General features: G+C 41.5%; 1 protein-coding gene across 9 annotated transcripts in view; it reads right to left on the minus strand.

The window, feature by feature from the left end:
• Gapvd1 (GTPase activating protein and VPS9 domains 1) overlaps positions 1 to 12,840 on the minus strand; it is a 73,550-nt gene that overhangs the window by 37,242 nt on the left and 23,468 nt on the right. For 5 of the 9 annotated variants that reach the window (XR_010064646.1, XM_008761792.4, XM_008761794.4 and 2 more), the window contains exons 4-8: positions 9,396 to 9,482; positions 7,422 to 7,556; positions 7,088 to 7,277; positions 5,666 to 5,746; positions 2,984 to 3,144 (exon numbers count right to left, since the gene is read on the minus strand). Coding sequence is in view for 8 of the 9 variants with exons in the window: in XM_008761792.4 (XP_008760014.1) it covers positions 2,984 to 3,144; positions 5,666 to 5,746; positions 7,088 to 7,277; positions 7,422 to 7,556; positions 9,396 to 9,482 (654 nt within the window). In the remaining variant the exon portion in view is untranslated. The remainder of the gene's footprint in view (positions 1 to 2,983; positions 3,145 to 5,665; positions 5,747 to 7,087; positions 7,278 to 7,421; positions 7,557 to 9,395; positions 9,483 to 12,840) is intronic. The other 4 variants (NM_001427683.1, XM_063283969.1, XM_008761795.4 and 1 more) reach the window with 1 other exon arrangement.

Genomic DNA, 12,840 nt, shown 5'->3' on the forward strand with positions numbered 1-12,840 from the left:
TCCGAAAAAAAGAAAAGAAAAGAAAAACAAAACAAAAAAAACCCCATCAGTCATTGAATGTAAGTTGTTGTTTCTAAGCCAGCAAGGTAGTTCAACAGATAAGAAAGACACTTGCTACTAAGCTAAATGACCTGAGATTAATATCCAATTCCCAAAGTGTGTGGGGCATGTACACACACACACACACACACACACACACACACACACACACACACACACACAGTCTGCAAATCATTCTTTACAATCAAAGAGTCAAGATTTCTTCTCATGATAACTCTAACCTTATACTCTTAACAAATTCTTAAAACTGATTTTGCCTCCAGCTCTCACCCTCCATGAACTCCTCTCCCTCCCCCCCTCCCCCCCCCTCTCTTACTTTATTTATTCCATTTTATTTTTGAGGCACGGTCTCACTGCCCAGGATGCCTTAGAGACCTAAGCAGATCAGGTTGGCCCTGAGCATGCACTCCCCCTCCCAAGTAGTAGGGTTGCAGGGATGTACCACTATGCCAAGTCTGATAGTCCCGATTCTTTTTCCTCTTGAAGTTTAATAAAAAATTATATTAGGTGCATATGGTGGTGGCAGGGTAGACAGGTGTGAGTGTAGGTGCCAAGAAAGTCCAGGAGAGGGCGTTAGATCCCCTGGAGCTACAGGCAGATGAGCCACCTGATGTGGGTGATCAGAATAGTCCTCTATAAAAACAGTATGTGTACCCTCCTCCCAAGACAGGTTTTCTTTCTGCAGCTCTGGCTGTCCTAGAACTTGATCTATAGACCAAGCTGTTCTTGAAATAACAAAATGTAGCTGACTCTGCCTCCCGAGTGCTGGGATTAAAGGCATATGCCACTACCACCTGCGGTGGGGAGTATGTGCTCTTAGCTTAACCACTATGCCATCATGGTCCTTACCTCATTCTTTAAAAGAAAACTGGGCTAGAGAAAGCTCAGTAGTTAAATGCACTTGCTGCTCTTCCAGAGGACCTGAGTTTGACTCCTAGCGCCCACATGGTGGTTTACAACTATTTGTAATCCCAGGTTCAGGGGATCCAATGGTCCCCCAGTCACCAGGCAATCATGTGGCACACATAGAAATACAGGCAAGATACTCGTGCACATGAAATAATCTTTTACAACATGTTAGGGCCCGGAAATGGGTTAGTGGTTAAAAGCACTAATTCCTCTTCCAGAGGACCAAGGTTCAATTCCAAGAACCCACACAGCAGCTTACAACTGTTTGTAACTCCAGGTCCAGGGGATCCAACACCCTCATACAGACATAATTGCAGACAAAACACCAATGCACATATAATTAATTCAAGTTTGTTTTCCTAATTTTTCATTTATCTCTTCCATTTTCCCCTAACCAATACAATAGAAAGTACACACTAGGAAACTTAGATTCTAAGCAGGAATACTACTACTCTACCAGCAGATGAAAACAAACGAAACATCCCTACAGTCCATAGACAAGTCTCACGAGCTTCTATGCCACAATGCTGATACCTATCTTCTATTGCCACTACAACAATTCCTTTTGTAGTGGGCATGCTCATCAACTTCAGTGGAACGTTAAGTATTAAAGTAAAGGCCCGCTTCCATAACTGTTCACAGGAACTCACAGGGGCTTAGCATTTGATAGCTTATCGAACAGACTTATGGGAAACAATGCATTGTGGGACTGGGAACAACTCAGTGGTAGTGTTTGCTAAGCATGTAAAAACCTTGGTTTAATCAACAGCACCAATGTATCTTAGCACTCAGGTGGACTCAGGAGGAGCAAAAGCTCATGGTCATATATATTGGAGAGATATCCAATTTCAGACCAACTTTGGATACCTAAGAGCCTATTAGAGAGGAAGGAAAGGGAAGGAGTGGGCGAAGAAAAACAAATTGGTATAACCTGAGTGTGTGAGCTCTACAAAGGTACATGTGGTCAAATGCTAACCCACGAAGTGATAGCATAGGTGGGATCAGTGCCCTCACATCAGCCCATGCGCCTTACCACAAGAGCGCTGTAGGAATGCCTCTATGAACCAGGAATCAGACCCTAATGAGACACCAAACATGCCTCCATCCTGGACTTCTCAGGTCCCAGAACAATCAGACATAAATTTCTATTACTTATAAACCACTAGCCTTTTTTCTTTCTTTCTTTCTTTCTTTCTTTCTTTCTTTCTTTCTTTCTTTCTTTCTTTCTTTCTTTTTCCTTCTTTCCTTCTTTCCTTCTTTCTTTCTTTCTTTCTTTCTTTCTTTCTTTCTTTCTTTCTTTCTTCTTTCTTTCTTTCAGAGCTGGGGACCGAACCCAGGGCCTTGCAAGCTAGCAAGCGCTCTACCACTGAGCTAAATCCCCAACCCCACCACTAGCCTTTTTTATGTTATTATAAATCTCTGGTTAGGTGCAGTGGCATATAACTACAACCCCAGCACTTGGGAGTTAGAGGCAAGAGACTCTGTATCAAGATATAAAATAAAACAAAGCAACATGATTAAGCAAACAAACAAGACTCCTCTGAAATAAAAAGTACAACCTTTGCTATATCATCCTTACCAGACTGAGCTACAAATACTGATGAGAAGCAAGTGGTTCCTAGCTAGGTAGTTAGCCAGTATCTCTATTCTTATCTTTTCCCCGAAGTAGGGTAATACCACGTAGCTCATCCTGGCCTAGAAGCAGCTGTGTAGCCACACTCTTCTTACCTCAGCCTCCCTCTCATGCCCAGCTTACAGGTATGAACTATCATGCTGCACTTAAATGTCTTCACGATGACAGGTACAGGTTAAATGCAGCAATATAAGTCAGATGTGGCAGTGCATGCCTTTACTCTCAACTTTCAATTCTCGGGAGACAGAGGGAGGGGATCTCTGTGAGTTCAAGGCTAGTCTGTTCTATATAGTAAGTTCCAGGACAGCCAAGGCTATGTAGAGAGACCTTGTCTCAAAATAAAACACTAAGAATTAAAAAGCTGTACTACTAGACACATACCTCATTTTCTGACATCATCCCTGGAGTGAGCTGAGGACCTGTCCCTAAGGAAATGACCAGCACCTCTTCTGGCTGCACCTCCTGGATGGTTTCTTGAGATGACCCTTCATGATCCATATGTAGGTCCATTAGCATATTACTTCGGCTTCGGCTCCGAGTTGCTAACAAATAAAATAAGAGAAAAAGTCACAATGAAGAAAACAGAACACTGAATACAAAACTGTGCTTTCTCTTAATGTTGAACATTTGTGCATGCGTAAAAGATGACGGTGAAAACACAGCGAAAGAATCCAGACAAAACAAACACTAGGTCTCCCTAGTCACTCTCCTTCAAAACTGACCATTGGAAGGCTGCTGAGTGGGCTCGGGGTTAAGACCTGAGTTCAATTCTCGACAAGCACACACTAGCGTGTAGCTGTATTTAACTCCAGTCCCAGGGAGTCTGACACTCTCTTCTGCTCGCCCTCCACAGGCACCAGAAATACATGCACATACATGCAGGCAAAGCGCTCACAAACATAGTGCTCTACCTCCACTAGCAAGGAAGGATCACCTGATCACAGCCATGAGGCAGGAAACACACTCTAGCCAATCAGGACTTCAGGGACAACAAAAGCACTACCTCGTTTCTCAAGGTTTCAATAAGACATGAAAGCTTTAACTGCCAGCAGTCTCCCGTTCTAATAAATAAACAAGTGTAAAACATGTCATGTGGAAAGCTGGTAAACAATGACGAAACGCGCTTGCCTCGCTTTTGTAAGACAGGGTTGTACTATGTAGCACAGAGAAGCCTGGATCCCACTCTCCTGCTTCCCTCTTCTGGACACTGAGATGACAGGCTTCCTCCATCACACCCAGCAAGTAATTACAGAATTACTGGCAAAACCAGGGACAGTTTCTAAAAGCATATTTCTTCCTTCTGAATATTATCAACCTTTTTCAGAGATACAGGAAACAAAGCTTTATGGTTTTTTTTTTTAAATTTAGAGCAAAGCTTTATGTTAAAGTGAGAGCCTTTCTGCTTTATTGAAACACTCTATATGAGTCACACTGAGAAGATGTCTCAGCAGTAAAGGCACTTGCTGCCACGCCTGGTGACCCAAGTTCATTTCCAGAACCCACTTGGTAGAAAAAGAAAACTGACCAAAAAGTTGTCCTCTGACTTCTACCTGTGCAACCAACCAACCAACCATACACACACAGACACACACACACACAGACAGACACATACACACACACACACACACACACACACACACACACACACACGTTTTTTAAAAACTCACCTATCTTTTATTCTTCCATTAATACATATTTTTTCTTTTTTTTTCTTTTTCTTTTTTTTCCTTTTTCTATTTCTTTAGCACGTGGGGTACACCACAGCACTCCTGTACACACAGAGCACAGCTTGTGGGAGTCAGCCCTCTCTTCTATCATGTGAACCCCAGGGATCAAACTCAAGCAGGCAGGTTTGGCATCAAGTTCTTTACCCTCTGAGCCATCTTTCCAGCCTTACAATATTTATTTTTAATGAATTTATTATATGCATTTAAAATTATTTCTATGTATCTAACATCTGTCCTTCTGCCCGTCCATCCATCCATCCATCCATCCATCCATCCATCCATCCATCCATCTCTCTCCCTCTGTGCTGGGAACTGCCCCAGGGCCTGCTCACACTACATCTCTACCACTGAGTTATCCCAGGCTGCATCCTATATACTGTCATTTAAGAAATTTTGAATGGGGGCTGGAGAGATGGCTCAGCGGTTAAGAGCACCCAACTGCTCTTCCAGAGGTCATGAGTTCAATTCCCAGCAACCACATGGTGGCTCACAACCATCTGTAAAGAGATCTGATGCCCTCTTCTGGTGTATCTGAAGACAGCTACAGTGTACTTATATATAATAAATAAAATAAATCTTTAAAAAAAAAAAAAAAAAAAAAGAACTCTTCCTCTTAAAAAAAAAAAAAAAAAAGTGGGGGGAGGGCGGCAATGGTGGGAGGGTTGGGAGGGGAACACCCATAAGGAAGGGGAGGGGGGAGGGGGATGTTTGCCCGGAAACCGGGAAAGGGAATAACACTCGAAATGTATATAAGAAATACTCAAGTTAATAAAAAATAAAAAAATAAAAAAAAAAAGAAATTTTGAATGATGAAATTTACAATATTTTGGAGACAAAGAGTTTCAGTGTTCTGTGAGAAGCCTCCCCTTTCTCTTACAAGCAATCAAATTCAGTACAACTGTATAGTAAGTAGAAATTCTGATGGTACAATACAGTCAAAAGTGAAGACATAAAATAAAACATTCAGCAGTAACAGAAGCGAGCTGCGTGCTGAGACAAGCTGACCTCCGTGAAGACAAACACAGAGATAGAAACATCTTCATTTACAAAGCTGCAGATCTGTTCATCATCACTTTTAGAGTCAAGTCACATCACAGGGTTCCCAAAGCCTGGGACAGGCCCAGTACATCTTTACGCTTCCCTTCCCACCTTCTATCAACCTCATAAGCAGCTCTGTGAACTTAGCACACTGGAAGCTGTAATTTACAAAAATGCAAGTGATCAAATTTCATGGAGCAACTTAGAGAAAGCGGAAGGAAGCAGCATGCACAGGGAGCACACCTGTGAATATGTCTAGTGCACAATATGGAAGGAAGGAGAAAGGCCTACTACCCACCAAACGGGGTTACTAGAGGAATGTGAGCGGTAAGATTGGTGGCTGAAGAATCCCAGGCAGTGATGGCTGCTAACTGTTGTCCTGGGTTACAAAAATATTAAATAGAAAGAAAATCAACCCTCTGAACATTGGAAACATTGTTTAAATCATGAAATTAAATGCAATCACAAGGTTACATGACCATACAAAACACTGGGCAGACATTTAAAATTTTCTCCCCATTACACCCATCTCTAATATATTCAAGTGACAGGAAAAAAAGAAAAAAAAGAAAAAAAAAACTAATGTACAACAGTGAAGGGAGGTGATCTCTATCAAAAATAGTGGGTCTTCATGTTAACAATATGATATGTCTACAATATTAAAAACCACTAAGCATAAAACATCATTTCTTAATCAAAAGAAATTTGGTCTTTTGTTTTGTTTGGTCTGGTTTTTTGTTTTTGAGATAGGGTCTCACAATGGACCTCTGCCTACCTCTGCCTCCTGAGTGCTGGGATTAAAAGCATGCATCACCATGCCTAGTTAAAAAATGTATTGTTGGGGCTGGGGATTTAGCTCAGTGGTAGAGCGCTTACCTAGGAAGCGCAAGGCCCTGGGTTCGGTCCCCAGCTCCGAAAAAAAGAACCAAAAAAAAAAGTATTGTTTTATTTTATTTTATTTATTTGCTTGTTGGTTGGTTGGTTTTCGAGTCAAGGTCTCCCTGTGTGGCCCTGGCTGTCCTGGAACTCGTCTGTAGACCAGGCTGGCCTTCAACTCAGAGGTCTGTCTCTCCCCTCCATCTCCCATCCCCCTGCCCCCTGCCCCCGATGCCTCTGCCTCTGTAGAATGCTGGGATCTACCACCAGCCCCATTTTGAATTATATATCTGACATTTTGGGACAGTGAAGAAAGCTAAAGACTTGATGATACCATGTTAAATGGAAAACATATTGATTTCAAGAAACCATGTTTAAAAATGAAATCCCCTTCTTTAAAACGTGTAAAACTGAGCAGAGGTGTGGCTCAGTGGCCGAGGAGTAACTAATCTGAGAACATCAGGGCTTATGGTAATGTTCTTTGTACACCAGCATCTCATAGGAGTACAAAACAGTGATCATTCCGTGGTGGATGTTTATATGGATTAAATGAAACATTCTAAAAAGGTTTAATTAGTGCCTGCTCAATCTTCAAATGCAGGTAGATAGTTACAGATATTTCATGAATAAAGTCTAATTAAATATAACTACTTCTTTTAAAAAGCAGGGTCTAATATTACCCAAGCTGGTATTATGGTCCTGGGACATCACACTCTGTCTCTGCAGTCTGTGGGAGCTAAGCCTAGGGCTTCATACATACTAGGCAAATACTCTACCTACGGGCTGCACCCCACCTTTGAAGAAATGGTATTTTAAAAGCTCTAGAAGGAAGGGTTCTCGTCACCTATAGGTAGCCGATTCTTTTTATTGGCTGGAGTGGTTGCTGGAGACATCTGAGGAGTGCTGTAGGGAGTCATGTCTAGACTGCTGCTCTTCCCGGGCTTAGCCTGGGGCAAGTTTGCCAACAAATTGTCAAGAGCCATTCTATCTTCTTTCAGTTGATCTCCAGACATCACACTCTTCATAAAATTTACCTGGTAAAAGTAAAAGACATTATCTAGTAAAATCAATTTTTCAAAAAAAGTATACTTCTTATAGGATGTGTTCATCTGTGACCTGCCAACACATGGCTAAAAAAATGACATCCAAAACCTTCAGTTGAAGAATGATGCCCTTACCAGAGTAATAAGCTGACTGTAGCTTATATACACCACAGTTCTGCTCAAGCCTTCCAGAAGATTAACAGAGGACATTGGTGGAGTCTCTACTGCACGGCCTCCGATTACGACATCAAGGAAAGCAGCGACACAGCCCTGTTGAAACAGGAAGAGATCACAGTGAAATTCTCCCCTCAAAAGACTGTAAATTTTCTGACCAAGGTGGACAGGCATAAAAAAGATTAACTTCATGAAAACTATTTTAAATTTTACACGTTAAAACCTGCAATTCTTTATGCCTCAATGCAGAGTAAGCTCAAGGACAACCAAGTATACGTATGTATTCTACAACCTAGAGTACTGAAAGGCAGGGAGAGTGTGCAGTGGGAGACCTACTGGGAGTGTGTGATACATGCAGATCTCGAGAAAAGACCGACGGCATCATCCAGAGCTTTCTGGAGAGGAATCAAGGGGACGGTGAGAAGCACAGGGGGATGGATGGCACATGACACACATTTTTATTTATTTTTTTGATTTTTCCTTTCAAATTTTTGTTTCTCTTTTCTTCTTTTTTTTTTAAGATTTATTTACTTTATATATGTGAGTACACCGTCATTGTCTGCAGACACCAGAAGAGGGCATCAGATCCCATTACAGATAGTCGTGAGCCACCATGTGGTTGCTGAGAATTGAACTCAGGACCTCTGGAAGTGCAGTCAGTGCTCTTAACTGCTGAGCCATCTCTCCAGCCCCTCAATGCGTCCCTGTATTTCTCTGTGTCCAGGGTGGGCGGGATGAGTGAGTGTTCGTAAGAATGCACACACGGAGATGAGAAGACAGAGTGAGTCTGCTCTTCTCCACTATGCAGGCTCTGAGGACCAAACGCAGGTCCGCAGGTTTATGTCACAAGCACCTTTACCCACTAGGTCATTGCTAGTCCTGTTTTGTGTCTTGGGGGTCTTGTTGTTCTTGTTGCTTTTTTCCTTTTTTAAACAAAGTCCTACTCTCTAGCTTTGGCTGGCCTAATACCCATGGTGTCCAAGTGGGCATCAAACCAGAGTGCTTTTCCGGCATCTCCTCCTCAGGTACTGGGGTTACAGTATGTACGCTAAGCTCCGAACAGCCTTTGAGGGTTCTATATTTTTTATTCATTTGCTTTTAAGATTTATTTTAATTCTTACTGTGTACATAAATGTTTATACATCCCAAGGGCTGAAATTTCAGGTGGTTGTAAGCCACACAAAGAGGGTGCTAACTAAGAACAGCTCCTGCCCTCTGAAAGAACAGCAAGCATTCGTCCCTTCTGAGCAGTCTCGCCAGTCTGACATTTGAGTTGTCAGTCAAGTTGCATTAATAGCCTACTCAAAACCTAATGAAATACTTATGTTACTCGACTAACTGGAAAACACCTAAACATTTAAAGTTATTTAATTACTGCTGATTGCTATATTAATAACAAGTTAAAAACATACTTTTTAAAAATAATCTAATAGGTCTTGATTCTCATTACAATAGACCTTTAATACTTACAAGACAGTTTAATAATAATCATTAGAGAAATCTTCCTAAATTTAACTGTTGCTGATATAATATTAACTAATTTAAAAACAAATTAATGACTGAATTATTTAACTTTCATGTCACCCAAAGACAAGATTTGGTAAAAAGAATATTTAAGTTCACCAATATTTTGCCTGAATTTCATATTTTGTATTATTTTACTTCATGCTGTTTGTTCTTGACATGGGATTTTTCTAAATAGACCTGGATGGCCTGGAATCTCTGTGTGGACCAGGCTGGGCCTGGGAATCACAGTATTAAAACTGAGTACCAAGTAAGTGTATTTTGTTTGTAATGAGGACTCACTGTTATCTTAGCTAACCTTGGACTCAAGGCAATCCTCCCACCTCAACTGAGATCACGGTGTGGGCTAGCACTCCCAGACATCTTACAGTCTACCAACTGTATTTCACATGACACAACATTCATTCCTACTTTGTCAAATTTCCCAAGGCTATTTTTGGTCCGGGGATCTCCTTCCTCAGTGCCAGTCATTGCTAACTGCTGCAAAAGGCGGCCAACCTGCAAACGAAAGCAGAGATAAGCAGATGAAGGCTGCACACACCAGCACTGGTCCATGAAAGCACTTCCATTCCAGCGGAAGAATCTGGTTTCACAATAATTTTCACATCCATCTGATCAGGAAAACAAAGTAAAATGCCCAATAAAATGTGTGTCTTGTCTATGTCAGCTTTTGCTATTTTCAGATTACGAGTTAGAGGAAGTAAAAAACTTTGCTGTAATTTCTTGTTAACATATGACAGCGACATTAGGAAACTGAAAGTACAATGTATTTATTTCTGGTGCTGCACTTACTGCGTGCTTAACACTATTTAACACTTTATCTATGTGTGTGCATAATCAGGGAGGTGCATGCATGTCACAGTGCACATGTGCAGATCAGAGGACAATGTTTAGGAGCTGGTTCTCTCCTTTTATCATAGGTTCTGGATATGAAATTCAAACTGTCAAGTTTACATATAGCATTTTTACCTCCAAACTACCTTTGGCCCAAGAAAAATTTTAAATTATCTGCAAAGGCTAACTCACATGGTCAATGGTTTCAAGTATAACATAAAGTCCAGGGTAAAGCATTCTCTTTATAGTTTTCAGTTGCTTTTTAAGACAGGATCTGTGTGGCCCTGGCTGCCCTGGAACTTGCTCTGTAAACCAGGCTGGCCTCAAACTCACAGAGATCCACCTGCCTCTGCCTCCCAAGTGCTGGGATTACAGGTGTGCACCACTACTGCTCGGCTGATGACTTTGGCTATCAATATTTTAAAAAATTATAAGACGGTCTATTTTAAATTAACCCAATCTTCTCTTTATGGTACCTTAGGAGAATAAGATATGATTAAAAGGCTTGAGGATTGTATGGACTTGGGCGATGATTCTGTGGGTAAGAGCACATGACATGCAAGCATGAGGACCGAAGTTCAAATCCTCAGCACCTACATAAAAGTTAGGCATAACCATGTGGTAATTAGATACTATGAGCTCAATAGCCGGGCAGCCTAGCCAAAATGGTGAGTTTTCTGTTCAGTGAGAAACCCTACTTCAGAAGAATGAAGAATAACACAAAAGTGGAAGAAACTCCACATGGCACATGAACCTACACATACATGTGCACACAGCACACTCACACACAAGCCTCTAATTTAAATAAGCCAAGCAGTGGTGGTGTATGCCTTTAATCTCAGCATTTGGGAGGCAGAGGCAGAGGCAGACAATTTTCTGTAGATTTGAGGCCAGCCTGGTCTACAAAGTGAGTACCACAACTATACAGAGAAACCATGTCTCAACACCCCCCACACCCCAAAAAGAAAATGTTGACTTTTTAAGGTTTGTCTAATTTTATGCATATAATGGTTTGCCCGCAGATATGTGTATGTCCCACCTACATGCCTGGAGCCCATGGAGGTCAGAAGGTATCAGATCCCTGGAACTGGTGCTAGGGATGGTTGCGATCCACCATGTGGGTGCTGAGAACTGAACCCAGATCCTCAGGAAGAGCAAAATGTACTCTTAACCACTGAACCATCTCACCAGCCAGGAAAAAGGATTGTTTTTTTTTTTTAATTTTAAAAAAGACTAGGCAAGGAGGCCAGTGAGACTGCTCTGAAGTTACGGCCACTAGTCACTCCTCCAGCCCCTGCTTGGCAGACTAACAGCTGCCTCTAGTTCCAGTTCCAGGGGACCCAGTGCTGTCTTCTGCAGACACTGTACAAATACACATACAGGCAAAACACCCCCACATAAAATAAATTATATAAATAATTAGTTGAAATAAATAATAAGACTTTGGGTAAAACATCCACACACATAAAATAAATAAGATTGTGAGTGTGACTTAAAGGTAGAGCATGTGCTTAGCACATGTGAGGCTCTGGGCTCCCCTATGACATACATGTCTCCACATGTATGAGGACAACTTTGAGTTGTTACTTGTTAGTCTTCTACCAACATGGGTCCCAGGGAATGAACTCAAGTTATCAAATTCCTCAAGGAAGGACTTTAACCCAATGAGCCAACTCCTTTGCCCAGAACTCCAAATTTTTAAGAGGATAACCGTGTGTGTGTGTGTATGTATGTGTGTGTATGTGTGTGTATATGTGTGTGAATGTGTGTATATGTGTGTTTGAGTGTGTGAGTGTGTATATGTGTTTGAGTGTGTGAATGTGTATATGTGTGTGTGAGTGTGAGTGTGTATATGTGTGTGAGTGTGTGTGTGTGACTGTGTGTGTATATGTGTGTGAGTGTGTGTGTGAGTATGTGTATATATGTGTGTGTATGTGTGTGAGAGTGTATGTGAGTGTATGTGAGTGTGTGTGTGTATATGTATGTTTGTGTGAGTGTGTGTGTATATGGGTGTGTATGTGTGTGAGTGTGTGTGTGTATATGTGTGTATGTTTGTGTGAGTGTGTGTGTGACTGTGTGTGTTTATGTATGTGTGTGTGAGTGTGTGTGTATGTGTGTGTATATGTGTGTGAGTGTGTGTATGTGTGTGTTTGTGTGTGAGTGTTTATATGTGTGTGTGTGAGTGTATGTGAGTGTGAGAGTGTGTGTGTATGTGTGTGAGAGTGTGTGTGTGTGTGTGTGTGTGTGTGTGTATGTGTGTACAATCTTCACAGGTTGGTGTCTACTTTCAAAAACATGAACATTTCTGCAAGAAAACCTAAGCGCTCCAAGGAGTACTAACTGTAAGTGGCTTCCTATTCGGTTTCAGGGATTTGGGGGTCTTGTTTTTATATGCATGAGTGTTCAGGCTGCATGTATGTCCTTGTGAAGGTGTTGGGTCCCCTGGAACTAGAGTTACAGTTGTGAGCCACCATGTGGTTGCTGGGATTTGAAGCCTGTCCTCTGGAAGAGCAGTTAGTACTCTAAACCGCTGAGTCATTTCTCCAGCCCCCTTTAATGCTGATTGTTTTGTTTTGTTTTTTTCCAAACAGTGTTTCTCTGTGTAGCCCTGGCTGTCTTGGGACTTGCTCTGTAGACCAGGCTGGTCTTACACAGATGCCTCTGCCTCTACCTCCGCCTCTGCCTCTGTCTGGATTAAAGGCAAGCACCACTGCCTAGCTTCAATTTCAGTTTTGAAGTACAAAGGACACTCTCAATTTCCAATCAGTCTGAACTCTGAAATTATAGAATAGGGATGATGAGCTTGTTCTAGAAAACCTAGACAACTCTATGTCCAAGAGTTCAAGGATTTCATTTGAAAAACAATGCAAAAACATTTATGATTATAATATCTCAAAATCCTAATGTAATTGCTTCTGTTTCATGAGGAGCATTTCTTTTCAGAAAAGAAATGGTAAGAACATATGAACGTCATTATTTCCATTACCACTCCACTACATAAAGATCAGCTGGTCTTAAACTA

This window comes from Rattus norvegicus, chromosome 3, assembly GCF_036323735.1.
Source record: "Rattus norvegicus strain BN/NHsdMcwi chromosome 3, GRCr8, whole genome shotgun sequence".
Taxonomy (NCBI): domain Eukaryota; kingdom Metazoa; phylum Chordata; class Mammalia; order Rodentia; family Muridae; genus Rattus; species Rattus norvegicus.